Below are 18,723 nucleotides of genomic sequence, written 5' to 3' on the forward strand. Positions count from 1 at the left end.
CACACATATAGAGCAACCCAATAAAATGATATTGTATCTATCTATCTATATAATATAGAGTCCCAGAAGAACTATGGACAGAAGTCCGCGACATTGTTCAGGAGGCGGCAACAAAGTACGTCCCAAAGAAAAAGAAAACCAAGAAGGCAAAATGGTTGTCTGCTGAGACGCTGGAAGTAGCCCAAGAAAGAAGGAAAGCAAAAGGAAACAGGGATAAGGGGAGATATGCCCAGTTAAATGCGCAATTCCAGAGGTTAGCCAGAAGAGATAAGGAACTATTTTAAAATAAGCAATGCATGGAAGTGGAAGAAGACAACAGAATAGGAAGGACAAGAGACCTCTTCCAGAAAATTAGAAACATTGGAGGTAAATTTCAGGCAAAAATTGGTATGATAAGAAACAAAGATGGCAGGGACCTAACAGAAGCTGAAGAGATCAAGAGAAGGTGGCAAGACTACACAGAAGATCTGTATAGGAAGGATAATAATATCGAGGATAGTTTTGACGGTGTGGTGAATGAATTAGAACTAGACATCCTGAGGAGTGAGGTTTCTGCTTAATTGACTCTTCTAAAGCCTTTGACTGTGTGGATCATAATCAATTGTGGCAAGTTTTTGGTGGGATGGGCATCCCAAGCCACCTTCCCTCTCTCCTGAGGAATCTGTACAAGGACCAAGTAGCAACAGTCAGAACTGACCACGGAACAACAGACTGGTTCAAGATTGGGAAAGGCGTCGGCAAGGCTGCATCCTCTCACCCAACCTTTTTAACTTGTATGCAGAACACATCATGCGAGGATGTGCGGGGCTTGAGGAATGCAAAGCTGGGGTGAAAATTGCTGGAAGAAACATTAACAACCTCAGATATGCAGATGACACCACTCTGATGGCCGAAAGCGAGGAGGAGCTGAGGAGCTTTCTAATCAAGGTGAAAGAAGAAAGCGCAAAAGCCAGGCTGCAGCTAAACATAAAAAAACCCAAGATTATGGCAACAAGAATGATTGACAACTGGGAAATAGAGGGAGAAAATGTGGAGGCCGGGATAGACTTTGTATTTCTAGGTGCAAAGATTACTGCAGATGCAGACTGTGGCCAGGAAATCAGGAGACGCTTCCTTCTTGGGAGGAGAGCAATGTCCCATCTCGATAAAACAGTGAAGAGTAGAGACATCAGACTGGCAACAAAGATCCATTGCCTAGTCCAAGCCATGGTCTTCCCTGTAGTCACCTACGGATGTGAGAGATGGACCTGAGGGAAGGCTGAGCGAAGGAAGATCGATGCTTTTGAGCTGTGGTGTTGGAGGAAAGTGCTGAGAGTGCCTTGGACTGCGAGAAGATCCAACCAGTCCATCCTCCAGGAAAGAAAGTCCGACTGCTCACTGGAGGGAAGGAGAGTAGAGGTCAAGATGAAGTCCTTTGGCCACATCATGAGGAGACAGCAAAGCCTAGAGAAGGGAATGATGCTGGGGAAAGTGGAACGTAAAAGGAAGAGGGGCCGACCAAGGGCAAGATGGATGGCATCCTTGAAGTGACTGGACTGACCATGAAGGAACTGGGGGTGGTGACGGCCGACAGGGAGCTCTGGCGTGGGCTGGTCCATGAGGTCACGAAGAGTCAGAGACGACTGAACGAATGAACAACAACTATATATATATATATATGTGTGTGTGTGTGATATTTATCTATCTATCTATCTATATAACACATTGAACAGCCCATCTCTTGGATTTAAATGTATATATTTAAATGTATATATATATATATATTTAAATGTATATATACATTTATATTTAAATGTATATATATATATATAATATCTGCATGTGTGTGTGTAAACAAACATATAGAGCAGCCCAATACAATTATGGTTGGCGGTTCACATCTGGGGAGTGGGGTGAGTTCCCACTGTAAAGCCCAGCTTCTGCCGACCTAGCAGTTCGAAAACATGCAAATATGAGTAGATCAATAGGTACCGTGTTTGCGAAAAGTAAAGGCGTTCCATGCAGTCACACTGGCCACATTACCTTGGAGGTGTCTATGGACAACACTGGCTCTTCGGGTTAGAAATGGAAAGGACACCACCATTACATATATTATATAAGCCTCACCCCTCTACATTATATATAATATGTTATTAATATATCTAATATAAATGTATATGATGTATTATATGATTATAGATTGCTATATTATATAAATATATACTTATATTATTATAATATATTTATTTATTTTTATTTATGTATTTACATTTGTATATGTTTATATTGTAATATATACATATATTGTATATAATGGATATATTGTAATAATAATATAATTATCATTAATATATACTAATATAGGTTGCTGTAGGTTTTTCCGGCCTATATGGCCATGTTCTGGAGGCAATTTTTCTCCTGAAGTTTCACCTGCATCTATGGCAAGCATCCTCAGAGGTAGTGAGGGTTCAGAATGCTCTTTGATTGTAGGTGAACTATAAATCCCTGCAACTACAACTCCCAAGTGACAGAGGTAGTGAGGTCTGTTGGAACTAGGAAAAAGGGTTTATATATCTGTGGAATGACCAGGGTGAGACAAAGAACTCTTGTCTGCTGGGGCTAGGTGTGAATGTTTCAGCTAATCACCTTGATTAGCATTTGATGGCCTGGCAGTGCCTGGAGCAAACTTTTGTTGAGAGGTGATTAGATGTCCTTGTTTGTTTCCTCTCTGTTGTTGTGCTGTTGTAATTTTTGAGTCCTTTAATACTGGTAGCCAGATTTTGTTCATTTTCATGGTTTCCTCCTTTCTGTTGAAATTTTCCACGTTTGTGGATTTCAATGGCTTCTCTGTGTAGCCTGACATGGTGGTTGTGAGAGTGGTCCAGCATTTCTGTGTTCTCCAATAATATGCTGTGTCCAGGTTGGTTCATCAGGTGCTCTGCTCAGGCACATAAAATCACTCTCAACAAAAGATTCCCCCAGGCACTTCCAAGTCATTGAATGCTAATCAAGGTGATCAGCTGAAACATTCACACCTAGCCCCAGCAGACAAAAGTCCTTTGTCTCTCCCTGGTCATTCCACAGATATATAAACCCATTTTTCCTACTTCCAACAGACCTCACTACCTCTGAGGATGCTTGCCATAGATGCAGGCGAAACGTCAGGAGAGAATGCCTCTAGAACATGGCCATATAGCCCGAAAAAACCTACAACAACCCAGTGATTCTGGCCATGAAAGCCTTCGACAATACATTATACTAATATAAGTATTATAATACGAATATTATAAAATATAAAATATAATAATAATTAATTTATATATTATCTTCTGCATAAAGAAGTTTATTTATCACATGTGAATGAGTAGATATGTGCCTCCCAGTTATCTTTTTTATTTAAGGCAGCCCCTCGTATTGAGCAGGGTTTTATTTTCCTGAGGGGGCGTCTACACTGTAGACTTAACGCGGATTGACACCACTTCAGTTGCCACGACTCAGTGTTATGGGAGTTCTTCCGCCTTCAACAGAGCTTCTCATTTTCCTCTGTCAAGGACGGTGGGCGTGGCCAAGTCGGACCAATGGGGGACGACTTCGCCTTTCCGACTACGATTCCCGGCATCCATTAGCACAGCTTGTTGTGGCGGATGCTTCTGGGAAATGCAGTCTTCCCGCCCAAAAAGAGAACTCTGGCTGCACTTGCTTCCCAGATCCACTTGGGGTCGCGCTTCCTTTATTGGCCGGATGTTGCTTCTGAGGAAGAGAGAAGCGCCGCCATTTCCTCCTCCTTCTCCTCGGAGCGGCGTCGTCTTGAGGCGAAGGAACCGGGCCGGGGTGAGTTTGAGGGGGCCTTGAGCGCCCCAGAATGGCGAAGAGCCTGGAAGTATTTAAGCATGGCCGTCTATCGGGGCTGCTTTGACTGTGTCTTCCTTTGTAGCTGAAGGGGGTTGGACTAGATGCCCTTTGAGAGTCTCTTCCAATAGAGTTCCCTTCTCTGGGGTTTTTTAAACAGAGGCTGGATGGCCATCTGTAGGGAGTGCTTTGACTGTGTCTTCCTTTATGGCTGAAAGGGGTTGGATTACATGCCCTTTGAGGGTCTCTTCCAATAGAGTTCCCTTCTCTGGGGTTTTTTAAACAGACTGGATGGCCATCTGTTGTGAAGGCTTTGATTTTGGCTTCCTTTGTGGCTGAAGGGGGGTGGACTAGATGCCCTTTGAGGGTCTCTTCCAATAGAGTTCCCTTCTCTGAGGGTTTTTAAACAGGCTGGATGGCCATCTGTTGGGAGGGCTTTGACTGTGTCTTCCTTTGTAGCTGAAGGGGGTTGGACTAGATGGATCCTTTATGGAGCTCTTCCAATAGAGTTCCCTTCTCTGGGAGTTTTTTAACAGAGGCTGGATGGCCATCTGTTGGGAAGGCTTTGACTGTGTCTTCCTTTGTGGCTGATACGGGTTGGTCTAGATGCCCTTTATGGATCTCTTCCAATAGAGTTCCCTTCTCTGGGGTTTTTTAAACAGAAGCTGGATGGCCATCTGTTGGGAAGGCTTTGACTGTGTCTTCCTTTGTGGCTGAAACGGGTTGGTCTATATGCTCTTTATGGATCTTTTCCAATAGGGTTTTTTTTTTGAACTGTGGCATGATGGCCATCTGTTGGTTGGGCTTTGACTCTGTCTTCCTGTCTGGCTGAAAGAGGTTGGACTAGATGCCCTTTGGAGATCCCTTACAACTCTAGTAAAGTATAGACTCCCATGGGCCCAGTGGATTCTCCATCTCTGGAGGTTTTAAAACAGAACCTGGATGGCCATCAGTTGGGAGAGCTTTGACTGTGTCTTCCTTTGTGGCTGAATGGGGATGGACAAGATGTCATTTATGGATCTCTTCCACTGGAGTCTCCTTCTGTGGAGGTTTTTAAACTGAGGCATGATGGCCATCTGTTGGGAGGGCTTTGTATTTTCCTTTGTGGCAGAATGGGGTTGGACTAGATGCCCTTTATGGATCTCTTCCAATGGAGTTTCTTCCTCTGGAGGTTTTTGAACTGAGGCTGGGTGGCCATCTGTTGGGAGGGCTTTGTGTTTTCCTAGGGGGTTGGACTAGATGCCCTTTATGGATCTTTTCCAATGGAGTTTCTTCCTCTGGAGATTTTTAAGCTGAGCCTGGATGGCCATCTGTTGGGAGGGCTTTATATTTTCCTTTATTGCAGAAGGGAGTTACACTAGATGTCCTTTATGGATCTCTTCCAATGGAGTTTCTTCCTCTGGAGGTTTTTGAGCTGAGGGTGGATGGTCATCTGTTGGGAGGGCTTTGCCTGTGTCTTCCTGCCTGGCTGTCTGAAAGAGGTTGGACTAGATGTCCGTTGGGGATCTCTTCCAACTCTAGTAAAGTTTAGACTACCTTGGGTCCAGCGGATTCTCCTTCTCTGGGCATTTTAAAACAGAGTCGGGATGGCTATCTGTTGGGAGGACTTTGCCTGTGCCTTCCTTCCTGCCTGGCTGAAGCGGGCTGGACAGAATGCCCATTATGGATCTCTTCCAATGGAGCTTCCTTCTCTGGAGGAGTCTCCCCCAACTTTATGCTTGGGTGAGATGAGTGTGCAAAGGGAAGGGCAGGTTATGGCACTTTCACTTCCTTCCTCTCTCTTCAGGGCACCTTTCTTGCCATCACCCTTTCTGTTCACCCTTCACCTTTTCAATGTAAACACAGTTCTCTGCCTGTCGCAGCTTCTCCAGCCTCGTTTTGGGGTGGATTAGTGCACTTTTTGAGCCTTTTTGCCCGGAGTGAGGCAGATGATGAAAGCGAAAGTGCAATGGCTGATGTTTCCTGAAATGCGTATCATGCACGCCTTTAGGTTTAGTAGCCCTAATAGCCAGGCCCATGTGTCGCATGGCTTGAGTCTCATGCGCCATCGAATGTCATGCACACATCAATTTTCAACACTCTGAAACTAAAAAAAAAAAGTCATAATATTTGCTGCAGATTGTACAGCACAGTGGCAAAAAGTGCATTCTTTGTAATTTGGCCATGACAGTGGCTGCCTGCTTAGGATTCCTTCTCTAAAAACAAAAGCTTCCAACAATGGAAAAGAAAACAGCATCTATGCTGTAGAACAGACAACATGAACCTAGGTGCACTGAAGCAGCCACTAGCATGTAATTGCATTTAATAATATGGAACATGGTTATGTATTGTTATTATTATTATTATTATTATTTGGCATCCACTTTGAAGGGAAGCTTTCTTGGAACTGAAAACACTCCATAAGTAAAGGTAAAGGTTTCCCCTTGACATTAAGTCTAGTTGTGTCCAACTCTGTGGGGTGGTGCTCATCTCCATTTGTAAGCTGAAGAGCCGGCGTTGTCGTTAGACACCTCCAAGGTCATGTGGCCAGCATGACTGCATGGAGCACCCTTACCTTCACGCTGGAGCGGTACCTACTGATCTACTCACATTTGTATGTTTTCAAACTACTAGGTTGGCAGAAGCTGGGGCTAACAGCAGGAGCTCACCCGCTCCCTGAATTCAAACCGCCCACCTTTCAAGTCATGCACCACTGGGGGCTCCATGAACATTATAGTAGTCCCCCATGAATATAATAATATTAATAATAATAATAATAATAATAAGGAGCCCCCAGTGGTGCAGTGGGTTAAAGCGCTGAGCTTGTTGACTGAAAGGTTGCAGGTTCGATTCCAGAGAGCGGCATGAGCTTCCACTGTCAGCCCTAACTTCTGCCAACCTAGCAGTTTGAAAACATGCAAATGTGAGCAGGTCAATAGGTACCGCTCCCGCGGGAAGGTAAGGGCGCTCCATGCAGTCATGCCAGCCACATGACCTTGGAGGTGTCTATGGACAACGCCAGCTCTTCGACTTAGAAATGGATATGAGCACCCCCCCTCCCCCCCAAGAATCAGGCATGACTGGACTTACCTTTTTTAATAATGATGATGATGATAATAATAATAATAATAATAATAATAATAAGGTTTTTTTTTATCCTGTCACCATCTCCCCAAAAGGACTCAGGGTGGCTTACAAAGCATATAACATTAACTGGTACACAAAACAATAACACATAAAATTATAACAACCACTAATAATACTGGTAGAATATGACAGTCCATGATTGGTAGAATAATGGATCTGGAGGGTCCAATGTATTACATGTTTATTGCCTTTCTTTGTCTAATCTTAATATGTTTGTATTTAGGACAGTTGCGGGAACCTATCGCTTCAGGAGGGATGACATGTAACGGACCAGAAAACCTTGGGGCTGGTGCCACTCTGGAGGAGGATCCGGAGCTGGCGGATGAACTCTCCAGGCAGCAAACCTTTGCCAGTTTCCCAAGCGACTGTCCTGTTTCCTCTGCAGCTTTAGCGCAAGCTGGCTTCTTCTACACTGGAGAACGAGACCAAGTCAAGTGCTTTAGTTGCCACACAACGGTGGAAGGATGGCAACCGGAGGACTCCGCAATAGAAAGACACAGAACCGTCTCTCCAGAGTGCAGGTTTATCAATGATATTGACTCTGGGAGGAACGATACATATAACCTTCTCAATTGTCATAACGGGCCAGAAAATGGTTCAGCGAGTAGTTCACTACAGCAGCCATCTCTTGATGAGTCTTCGGATCTTGATGTGGATTATCTGCTGAGAACAGGGCAAGTGGTGGACCTCTCTGGTCCCCTGTTCCCTAGAAACCCTGCCATGTGTAGTGAAGAAGCCAGGTTGAGGTCTTTCCACAACTGGCCTCCCTATGCCCCTGTCAGTCCGCAGGACCTGGCCCACGCCGGACTCTATTACACCGGCATCGGTGACCAGGTCGAGTGCTTTTGTTGTGGGGGCAAACTGAAAAACTGGGAACCAAGCGATCAGGCATGGTCGGAGCACAGGCGCCATTTCCCAAGGTGTTTCTTTGTCCTTGGACATGATGTTGGGAACCTAGAAGGCATTTCAAATCAGTCAGGCGATGCCAAGCTGAATAGAAGCAATAATGTCGGCCTCCCTCAGAATCCATGTATGGCAGATTATGAAACCCGGCTCAAGACTTTTGTGGCATGGAATTACTTGGTCAGCAAGGAGCAGCTCGCTCGAGCAGGCTTTTATAGCATAGGTAAGCTGGAAGCAAAGCCTCATTGTTTGATCTTTTTATACTGGTGGATTTGTTTGAATTGGGACCTTTAGCCTTTGATTATCCAGATGTTTTAGATCAGCATTTCTCAACCTGGGGGTCATGAGGGAGTGTCAGGGGGGTCACCAAAGACCATCAGAAAACACATTTTCTGTTGGTCATGGGGATTTTGTGTGGAAAGTTTGGCCCAGTTCTATCATTGGTGGGATTCAGAATGCTCTTTGATTGTAGGTGAACTATAAATCCCAGCAACTACAACTCCCAAATATCAAGGTCTATTTTCCTCAAACTCCACCAGTGTTCACATGTGGGTATATTGAGTATTTGTGCTAAGTTTGGTCCAGATCCATCATTGTTTGAGTCCACAGTTTTCTCTGGATGTAGGTGAACTACAACTCCTAAACACCAGGTCAATGCTTACCAAACCCTTCCAGTATTTTCTGTTGGTCATGGGAGTTCTGTGTGCCAAGTTTGGTTCTATTCCATCATCGGTGGAGTTCAGAATGCTCTTTGATTGTAGGTGAACTATAAATGCCAGCAAGCAAAACTCCCACCACAACATGAGGAACTGTATTAAGGGGTCGCGGCATTAGGAAAGTTGAGAAACACTGGTCTAAATAATGTTTCACACAGCAACTACAGCTCCTAAATGACAAAATCAATCCTCCCCCAACCCCACCAGTATTCAGATTTGGTTGTATCGGGTATTTGTGCCAAATTTGATCTAGTGAGTGAAAATCCATCCTGCATATCAGATATTTCCATTATGATTCATAGCAGTAGCAAAATTACATTTATGAAGTAGCAACGAAAATAAGGTTATGGATGGGAGTCACCACAAAATGAGGAACTGTATTAAGAGGTCGAGGTATTAGAAAGGTTGGGAAATACTGATTTAGATTTCAGGGATCACAATTTGGGAATTGCTGATCTAGATCAGTACAGCTATAAACCTGATCAAATGGGAAAGCCGAGTTAAAACCAGTAACCTTTTCATGTTAGTTGATACGAATGTGTTTTGGTTAATATCTTAGAATGTGTTTTGGTTAATATCTTAAAATGTTAGGCAGGGTGTTACATTTATGACATGATATGAAATACTTCCTTTGAATTATTGCCGACATATTGTACATCACAAAACTAGAAGTATTTTTAACTGGGCTATACATAAATACATGTGTTTGTGAAAGCCATTTTCAAATACTTGATGAAAACAAATCCCTGTTTGCACATAGGGAATGGTGATAGCGTGGCATGCTTTCACTGTGGTGGTGCACTGCAAGAATGGAAGGCGTATGAAGATCCTTGGGAGCAGCATGCAAAGTGGTATCCTGGGTAAGGGTCTTCATTTTATGACTTTTATTTAATTTGAAGCGTATACACCGTATGGTTTGACTGGTTTGCTGTTTTATAGTTGTAGTTTGTATTCATAATTGTGATAAACGCTTTGCATTGTGCCTGTGTGACAGGGGGATAGGGCAAGGGGGGAAAAACAAAATCAAATGTTGATTCTTACTTTATAACTGGTTCTTATAACAACCAGCTGAAGTGGAAGTAGTTCAAGAAGAGGAGGAAGGGCCAAAGATGGCCACCACATCAGCTGTGCTCAGTGAATGTGTCCAGAGGAGGGCGACTAAAATGATCAAGGGTCTGGAGAACAAGCCCTATGAGGAGCGGCTTAGGGAACTGGGCATGTTTAGCCTGAAGAAGAGAAGACTGAGAGGAGATATGATAGCCATGTATAAATATGTGAGAGGAAGCCACAGGGAGGAGGAGGGAGCAAGCTTGTTTTCTGCTTCCTTGGAGACTAGGACGCAAAGGAACAATGGCTTCAAACTACAAGAGAGGAGATTCCATCTGAACATGAGGAAGAACTTCCTGACTGTGAGAGCCGTTCAGCAGTGGAACTCTCTGCCCCGGAGTGTGGTGGAGGCTCCTTCTTTGGAAGCTTTTAAGCAGAGGCTAGATGGCCATTTGTCAGGGGTGATTTGAATGCAATATTCCTGCTTCTTGGCAGAATGGGGTTGGACTGGATGGCCCATGAGGTCTCTTCCAACTCTTTGATTCTATGAATGGCTATTTCCCATCTGTCTTTCCCATCTGGCACTGATTGAACAGTGGCTGTCAAATGACAATTGGCATGCCCTGTTTTATCTGCCAAACTAATGCATTGGCTCTGCCGCACCTCATAGTTTATCTATTTAAACAGAATTATCTGTGGGCAGAGGATATGTACACATTCACATCCTATCTTCATGGCCTTTTTTACTGTCCTTGTGATTGGATCCCATACTTCACATATTTTAGAGGTATCAGCTTGAAGACTTAAAATGCATTTCATTTGCAAGAGTTGCAAAGTTTGCAAAAATATCAGTATTTGAAATAAGGCTAAGATTTACTAACTTACGTTTTTATTGCTGTTGCTTTGATTTCATTGCTGTTAATGTTTTAAATTGTACTGTGTTTTTGTGGCATTGAATTTTGCCTTGTAAACTGCCTCGAGTCGCCGGAAGGCCGAGATGGCCGGTATAGAAATAAAGTTAGTAAATAAATAAATAAGCCAGGTGGAATTGTGTCAAATGCCATGGCCACCTCCGGATGCACCCAAAAGCCTTGATCTCTGTGATCGCTGTCATGAACTGCCTGTATGTTCCTGACTTATGACGCAGAATCATGTTCTGGGCTTCAGTCTTGTCCTTTTGGGAGCGGAAAGAGAGCCATTCCAGGCATTGCTGTTGAGAAAGAGATGTGTGGCAAGGCAGCTGGAAGTATCTGCCTTTTGAGGCTTGCAGGTCAAATGGTGGCCTTGCTTCCTGTTCTGAACTGAAACAGAATTCTTTCTCCCTCCCTCCACTTTTCCTTGAGGTGTGACTAATCCCTGTTTGGGAAAGGGAAAGAGGGGTAGGATAAATGGGCTACAAAAGATAAGGGAATACCTGTGCTTTTTTACTTCATTCTCTTTTGGTTCTTTTTATTTTCAAATTGGGCAACCGTTGTGCTTTATCAGTGACCTTGACACTGCTTGGAATATTTTAAGCAGCTGTGTGGAAATTTTCTGTACCTTTAGGAAGAACTTGAAGACCTGGCTGTTCCGATGTGCCTTTCCAGAATAGGAAAACTCCAGTAACATGTCCTAGAAGCACTTTATTAGAGTTTAAGATTGCCCGCACACTGCACTTACCCTAAAATCCGATATATCACCTGTCACATCAGCACTTTTAACCTGTACCCATTACATTGGCCCGTTTTATTGTGTTTTGGTGTATTGTTTTGTTGTTTGATATTGCTTTAATTGTTTTGATTTGCTTTAAGTTGTGTATTTTGTTATGCTATGTTTTATTGAGGCCTTGGCCTGTGTAAGCCGCATCGAGTCCTTCGGGAGATGCTAGCGGGGTACAAATAAAGATAATAATAATAAGAAGAAATACCTCTTAAACCCGATATTCACCTGACATAGAACACATTTTTTGCTGCTCCACTTTACATTCGGTAGCAAATACTTTTTTGTTTGTTTGGGGGTTTTGAAAATCGTTATTTCATGGCGCATGAGACTCAAGTCAAAATGGCAATTCTATTTCATTTGCTGCAGTTTTATTCCAGATATCTATAAGTTCTGAACCATTCTTTTTTTAAAGTATTTACAACTCTAACTTATTTAATTGACCTATTTTGTACCTAGGTGCAAATACCTGCTAGAAGAAAAGGGGCAAGACTTTGTAAACAGAGTTCATTTAACTCATTCATTGCAGGATTCTACAGTAAGTGTTCCTAACCCATCCCAGTGCTTCTCACTCACCCGCTAATCAGGAATTTGGGATACTTCCACAGGGGATCTGTTTTCAAATATATTGTTTTAAACTATGAATTCGTAGACCTCATTAAATAGCAGGACCGTGGTTGCTATATGGGATATTTAACAAGATGTATCTCCCTTTCATGTATGCAACAGAAGTTAAAGCTTAATACTCATATCTAGGTGTGCCTCAAGGATAGGAATGGGCACAAACATATTTTTGCATTTATAAATAAACCACTGAGCTCTTGACATTGCAGATAAATGCTGAGCTTTTATTATTAAACATCTACTTTGTAGTGTCAGGAGCTGCGGTCAGTTCATGCCAAGGCACAAATAAGGAACTCAAATTGAAGTATTGGTGTAGCTGTTAAATCTGTAAGTCAGTTGGTCTCTAAACTAATCTAATTGGGATCTCATTTCAAATTTTCTTTGTAGATAGAGGAGACTGAGAAGACATCACTTACTAAAGGTTTGTGTAGCATTTTTTACAACTGACATGCTTAATTTGTTAACTGGCAAACTCAACACAGATTAATGTGTTACAGATTAATGAGCAACGAAACTAAAACTAATATGGAAAACATTAACTCGACATTTCTCCATCCATAAAGCCAATAATTTATTACAAAATTTGCTTAGATTGTTGAAAGAGATCTGTATGATTAGGTGACTTTGGACTGTTTGAGAGGGACTGTTGAGTAGCTCAAAAGAAGGCCTACATGTATGTACTGTGTATGCTTGCGCGCGTGTGTGTGTATTGCCTATCTAGGTCAACACTGTTTGCTTCAGTTGACAGTTGGTCTGTGGAATAGCTTTTTTTCTCATTTCCTGCTACTTTCTGCTTTTAACTTGAAATGAAAGATCCTGTGAGCAGGAGCTATGGCACTCCATGCAAAGCTTTGTCTATATCCAACTTTATTTATTTATTTATTTATTTGCAGTATTTATATTCCACCCTTCTCACCCTGCAGGGGACTCAGGGCGGATTACAATGTACACATATATGACAAACATTCAATGCCAAAGACACACTACATAGACAGTCAGTCAGAGGCTATTTAACTTTTCTGGGCACCAGGGGAGCTGTCGCTTTCATCGTCCATCTGCGACACTGATGAAGTACTTCCGCATTCCCCTGCATGTTTTTGTTGGAATCTTTTTATGGCCTCGTAAATTAGTTAAATTAGCCTCCCCACACATAGGTGGTACCTAATTTTCCTACTTGACAGATGCAACTGTCTTTCGGGTTGCAAAGGTCGACAACAAGCTACACAATTGGTCGGAAGCTCATTCCGACCTGGGCTGGCTTCGAACTCATGACCTTTTGGTCAGAAGTGATCTTAACGCAGCTGACTCCCAGCCAGCTGCACCACAATCCCGGTGCGGATGGATCTGATCAAGGATAGCTTACTGCAGAAAGTGTATTCTTTTACATCCAATAAACTCATGTGGATGGAGCAGGCTGCACAGACAAATTTTAACTTTGCTTCATGCAGGTGAAACAGTTAGTTGCACTTGTGTGTATCCAGCTTGAAAAAGCTAAAATTTGCAATTATTTGGTGTCTCAGAACACACGTTGCATTTTAACATCAAATTTTCTTGGTTTGGTTTGTTTATTTATTGATCTCTTGCTGCCGCTGAAGATGAGGAGCTATTACAGAGCCAAATGGTACAGGATGCAATGCATATGGGTTTCACCTTGGAAGAAATTAGGAAAACAGTAGAGAGAAAGCGACACCTGTCTGCAGAGAGCTACAGATCCGTGGAGGCTCTGGTGGCAGATTTAATAAATGCCCAGAGAGAGAAAATACTCAGTGAATCCTGGGAAAAAGGTGAGCGCATTAAGATGTTGCCGCACATCCCCAAGTTAAAGGAAAACAATTACTATGGGATTGCAACTGATGTGTATTGGGGACATAGATTTTGTTCCTATATGCATGTTGGAAAGTTATTTCTTTGGACTACAGCTCCCAGAATTTCCCACTCTGTATGGCATTGGTGGAAGCATTTTGATTTAGTCTGAAAAATAACTTTTCTAAGGCCTAGGCTTCTCTGGGCAGAGGTAGAAACACTTTGCTCCAGGTTATTGCATTATCTGAATGCTTCCTGTTTAGTATCTGTTGCTCTATCTGGGTGCCTCACCATTAAAAAGTTGAGATGATTTTCCAGTTTCTTTATTGTCATTCTTTGCTGCCTTAAAGCAAATTTCTATGGTTTTTTTAAATATGCACATGCATACAGTGGAGAAAAGGTTTTTAGTCAGATGTCAATTATACAAGTTCTCCCACTTTAAAAGACGAGAGAGGCCTGTAATTGACATCATAGGTAGACCTCAACTATGAGAAACAACATGAGAAAACACATCCAGAAAATCACATTGTCTGATTTTTAACAAATTTATTTGCAAATTATGGTGGAAAATAAGTATTTGGTATGAGGTAGACCTCAACTATTTATTTATTTATTTATTTATTTGTATACCACACTCTCTCAGCCCGTAGGCGACTCAGTGCGGTTTACAGCCAGGTCAATATACAAAGTGCACAACATTAGCATTTAAAACAGTAACTAAGGCAACTACATCAATATAACAATACATCCATATAACATCAATACATCCATATAACTAATCCATCACGTCTCATCAGTAAAGTCATAATCCGAATTTCCTCGTCCATTATTCCAAGTTCCAAGATCAATCAATTGGTTGCACTGCTTAATGAAACGCCTGTTCAAAGAGCCAGGTCTTTACTCTTCTCCTGAACGCCAGCAGGGAGGAGGCCGATCTAATGTCTGCGGGAAGGGCGTTCCACAGCCGAGGGGCCACCACTGAGAAGGCCCTGTCTCTCGTCCCCACCAGCCATGCTTGTGAGGCTGGCGGGATCAAGAGCAGGGCCTCCCCGGACGATCTTAATGTCCTAACTGGTTCATAGGGGGTGATGCGTTCGGACAGATAGGTCGGGCCAGAACCGTTTAGGGCTTTAAAGGCTAAAGCCAGCACTTTGAATTGTGCCCGGTAGCAAATTGGTAGCCAGTGGAGCTATTTATTTATTTACTTACTTTATTTGTATACCGTCCTTCTCAGGCCACAAGCAACTCAGGACGGTTTATAGAGGCAGCAATTCAATGCCCACAACACCATAAAGACATTTAAAAATATTAACATATAATATAAAATCATAACAAAATTAATAAAACTTATAGCATTTACGTCTCCTAGTTAAAAACTTTGTCCAGTCTCTTCATCCAGTAGTCCCAATTTCCTATGTCTGTTACACTGCATTTTCAAATGCTTGCTCAAACAACCAAGTCTGAACCTTTTTCTGGAACGTTAGAAGGGAGGGAGCCAATCTAATGTCCCTAGGAAGGGTGTTCCATAGCCAAGGGGCCACTACTGAGAAGGCCCTGTCTCTCATCCCCACCAAACGTAATTGCAACGCAGACAGGATTGAGAGCAGGGCCTCCCCAGATGATCTTAAAGTCCTAGATGGTTCATAAGGGGAGATGCATTCGGACAGGTAGGTTGGGCCACAACCGTTTGGGGCTTTCTAGGCTAAATGGTGGCAGCCGGTGGAGCTGGCGCAACAGAGGAATTGTATGCTCCCTGAGTGCCGCTCCTGTTAGTAATCTGGTGCCGTCCGTTGGACCATTTGAAGCTTCCAGGCAGTCTTCAAAGGCAACCCCACGTAATAATAATCATAATCATAATAATAAACTTAATTGAATACCCTGCCACCATCTCTCTCCCCAGTGGGGACTTGGGGCGGCTTACATGAGGCCAAGCCCAACAGCACATTACAGTAAAGTAGAACCAAAACAAAATAGCAACACATTAAAATACATACAACATATGAGTACAAAACAATAAAGCAAAACCATACACAGTAAAATAACATAACATAACAATGAGCGGGCCGCATGTGCAAGATAAAACTAAGATACTAAAAATACTAAAATCAGGATGAGATAAGGATGGAGCAGATTGTTTGTGGGGGAGAAACTTGAAGAAACGGGGTCATAAATATAGACCTTCATACAGGTGGGGAAATATACTCTATATGTTGCAGTAGTCTATATGGGATGTACCGTGGCGAAGTCAGACTTCCCAAGGTACAGGCACAGCTGGTGCACAACTATGAGAGACAGCATGAGAAAACACATCCAGAAATCACATTGTCTGATTTTTAACAAATTTATTTGCAAATTATGGTGGAAAAGAAGTATTTGGTATGAGGCATAACTTAATACCCAAAGCGCCTGACAGTTCCGCAGCCTTTGACTTGTGGAGTCCTGCAGGGCTCAGTATTGTCCCTCATGTTGTTTAACATATACATGAAGCCTCTAAGGGAGATCATCCGGAGTTTTGGAGTTCGTTGCCATCTCTATCACTCCTTTCCTGACAAAGCATGGAATGTCTGCTTTTGCCTGCTTTACAGTTGTTACTTGATGATATATGATGTTGTTTTTTCCCCCCTCCTTCCTCCCTTTAGAACTCACCACCGAAGAGAAGTTGAGACGTTTGCAGGAGGAAAAGCTCTGCAAAATCTGTATGGATAAATCCATCTCGGTGGTCCTCCTTCCATGCGGACACCTGGTTGCTTGCAAGGACTGTGCCGAAGCGGTGGAGAAGTGCCCTCTGTGTTGCACGGCGATTGTGAAAAGGCAGAAGATATTTATGTCTTAGTCGGAAGCACTGCGCAAGTGTGAAAGCTTGCTTTCCTTTCCGGAGATCGACCATATATGCAATGTTAGCACAGAAATGGACTCAAGGGGAAGACACTGTGATTGAATGGATGACAAGACTGCAAAGTTCAATATAGCTTCAATGCCCTGTTGTTGATAAGTAACACGTAACCCTCCAGGTCCTGTGGGACTACAAATCCCATTATTGCACATTATTCGGCTTTGTGACAAAAGCTGATGGGAGTTGCAGCCAGTCCTTGCTCTAGTCTGCTATAAACTGTGCTTAGTTACTTGTCAGAGTTTCTCATAGATGTAATGCTCTTCCGTTCAAACCATTTGGCATTTCCCAACTTTTTCTGAAGTTCTCATAAAGCACATTTAATTAAGCTGCTATTATTATGTCTCAGATAAGCTACCAAAACGAACGTTGCAACAGTTGGGCTGCTCGGTGTCAATGCAGGTAGCGGTGAGGTCTCGTCACTATTTAAATGGACACCGACTATGTATATGCAATGACTAATGAGTCCTATTTCTTTAATGTAATATGAAGGTGGGTTAGAATCAGAAGGTTTAGTCACCTATTGCACATCACAATCCGTGAGCAGAAAAAGGAAATGGGCTAGAAAGATAAGCAAAATATCACTTTGTGAGCTTTTTCGCACCAAATAGCAATAGTTTTGCAATAACAATGGTGTATTTTGCTTTAAATTCTTCTAGTTAATTCTTAAGTCTACCATTTGGTTCCCAGTAGTGGCATTTTCTCTTCAACTGAGATGTCAGTTATGTGAGAATGCATTCCTGTTGGAGATGCAAGCATTGTCTGTCTCCCCAGACATACGTCCAAATGTTTTGGTATACCTGGATGCTCACTTTTTGTGTTTGATCAATTGTGTTTTGCTCCTTAATGTCACGAATAGGTCTTCCAAAATCCCATACGCTGTTTTCATCCCTTTAATTATGTTTTTATACACAGCTTTTGCACAGCTTCTATGGCTCTTACATAGCAGAATACCCATTATATTATATGACATCATCATTCCAGCTAAATCTACACATATGCTACTACTTGTTCACCCTTGTTGTTCACCCTACATGAGCACTTATGTCTAACACGGGTCTCTTAGCGTTAAACAGTAGAAAACCAACTGCTGTAATGTTGCTCTAGAACAGTCCTGAGCAAACTTTGGCCCTCCAGGTGTTTTGGACTCCAACTCGCACAATTCCTAACAGCCTCAGGCCCCTTCCTTTTCCCCCTCAGCCGCTTAAGCGGCTGAGGGGGGAAAAGGAAAGGGTCTGAGGCTGTTAGGAATTGTGGGAGTTGGAGTCCAAAACACCTAAATACGATTGACAAAGTATCCTCTGCGTCCATTGATCGGGTGTCAAATGGCTTGTCGAAAACTGACATTTAAATCAAAACACATTTTGGGTTGCTGTGAATTTTCCAGGCAGACTAGCCATGTTCCAGAAGCATTCTCTCCTGACGTTTAGCCCACATCTATGGCAGGCATCCTCAGAACTTGAGGGATCTGTTGGAAACTAGGCAAGTGGGGTTGATATATCTGTGGAATGATGTCCAGGGTGGGAGAAAGAACTCTTGTCTGTTGGAGGCAGGTGTGAATGTTGCAGTTGGCCACCTTGATTAGCATTGAATAGCCTGGCTGGTTGCTGCCTGGGGAAATCTTTTGTTGGGAGGTGTTAGCTGGCCCTGATTGTTTCCTGTCTGGAGTTCCACTGTTTTTTTTGGGTGTTGTTCTTTATTTACTGTCCTGATTTTAATACTGGTAGCCACAACTACCATCACACGGAGAAGCCATTGAAATCCACAAGAAGCACATGGACAATTTTAACAGAGAGGAGGAAAACATGAAAATGAACACAATTTGTCTACCAGTATTTTAAAAACTCTAAAATTACGACAGTAAACAAAGAGGAACACCCAGAAAAAAGAGGAATTCCAGACAGGAAACAATCGGGGTCAGCTAACACCTCCCAACAAAGGATCCCCCAGGCAGCAACCAGCCAGGCTTTGAAGCTGCAAGGCCATTAAATTCTCATTAAGCTGGCCAGTTGCAACATTCACACTTGCCTCAAGCAGACAACTTTCTCCCACCCTGGACATTATTCCACAGATAGATAAACCCACTTG

General features: G+C 42.8%; 1 protein-coding gene across 3 annotated transcripts; it reads left to right on the forward strand.

Moving 5' to 3' along the window:
• Positions 1 to 3,708: 3,708 nt before the first annotated feature.
• XIAP (X-linked inhibitor of apoptosis) lies at positions 3,709 to 17,849 on the forward strand. Of its 3 annotated transcripts, none has more exons than XM_067471514.1 (7): positions 3,709 to 3,810; positions 7,183 to 8,080; positions 9,334 to 9,433; positions 11,778 to 11,856; positions 12,330 to 12,363; positions 13,538 to 13,726; positions 16,385 to 17,849. In XM_067471514.1, the coding sequence occupies exons 1-7, from the start codon at positions 3,721 to 3,723 to the stop codon at positions 16,576 to 16,578; spliced, it is 1,584 nt and encodes a 527-aa protein (XP_067327615.1). In that variant the 5' UTR covers positions 3,709 to 3,720; the 3' UTR covers positions 16,579 to 17,849. The 3 variants fall into 3 exon arrangements, with proteins under 3 accessions (XP_067327615.1, XP_067327616.1, XP_060612382.2); XM_060756399.2 differs by having other exon boundaries at positions 3,740 to 3,810; positions 7,178 to 8,080; XM_067471515.1 differs by lacking the exon at positions 13,538 to 13,726.
• Positions 17,850 to 18,723: the final 874 nt, after the last annotated feature.

Source organism: Anolis sagrei, chromosome 10 (assembly GCF_037176765.1).
Source record: "Anolis sagrei isolate rAnoSag1 chromosome 10, rAnoSag1.mat, whole genome shotgun sequence".
In the NCBI taxonomy this organism is placed as follows: domain Eukaryota; kingdom Metazoa; phylum Chordata; class Lepidosauria; order Squamata; family Dactyloidae; genus Anolis; species Anolis sagrei.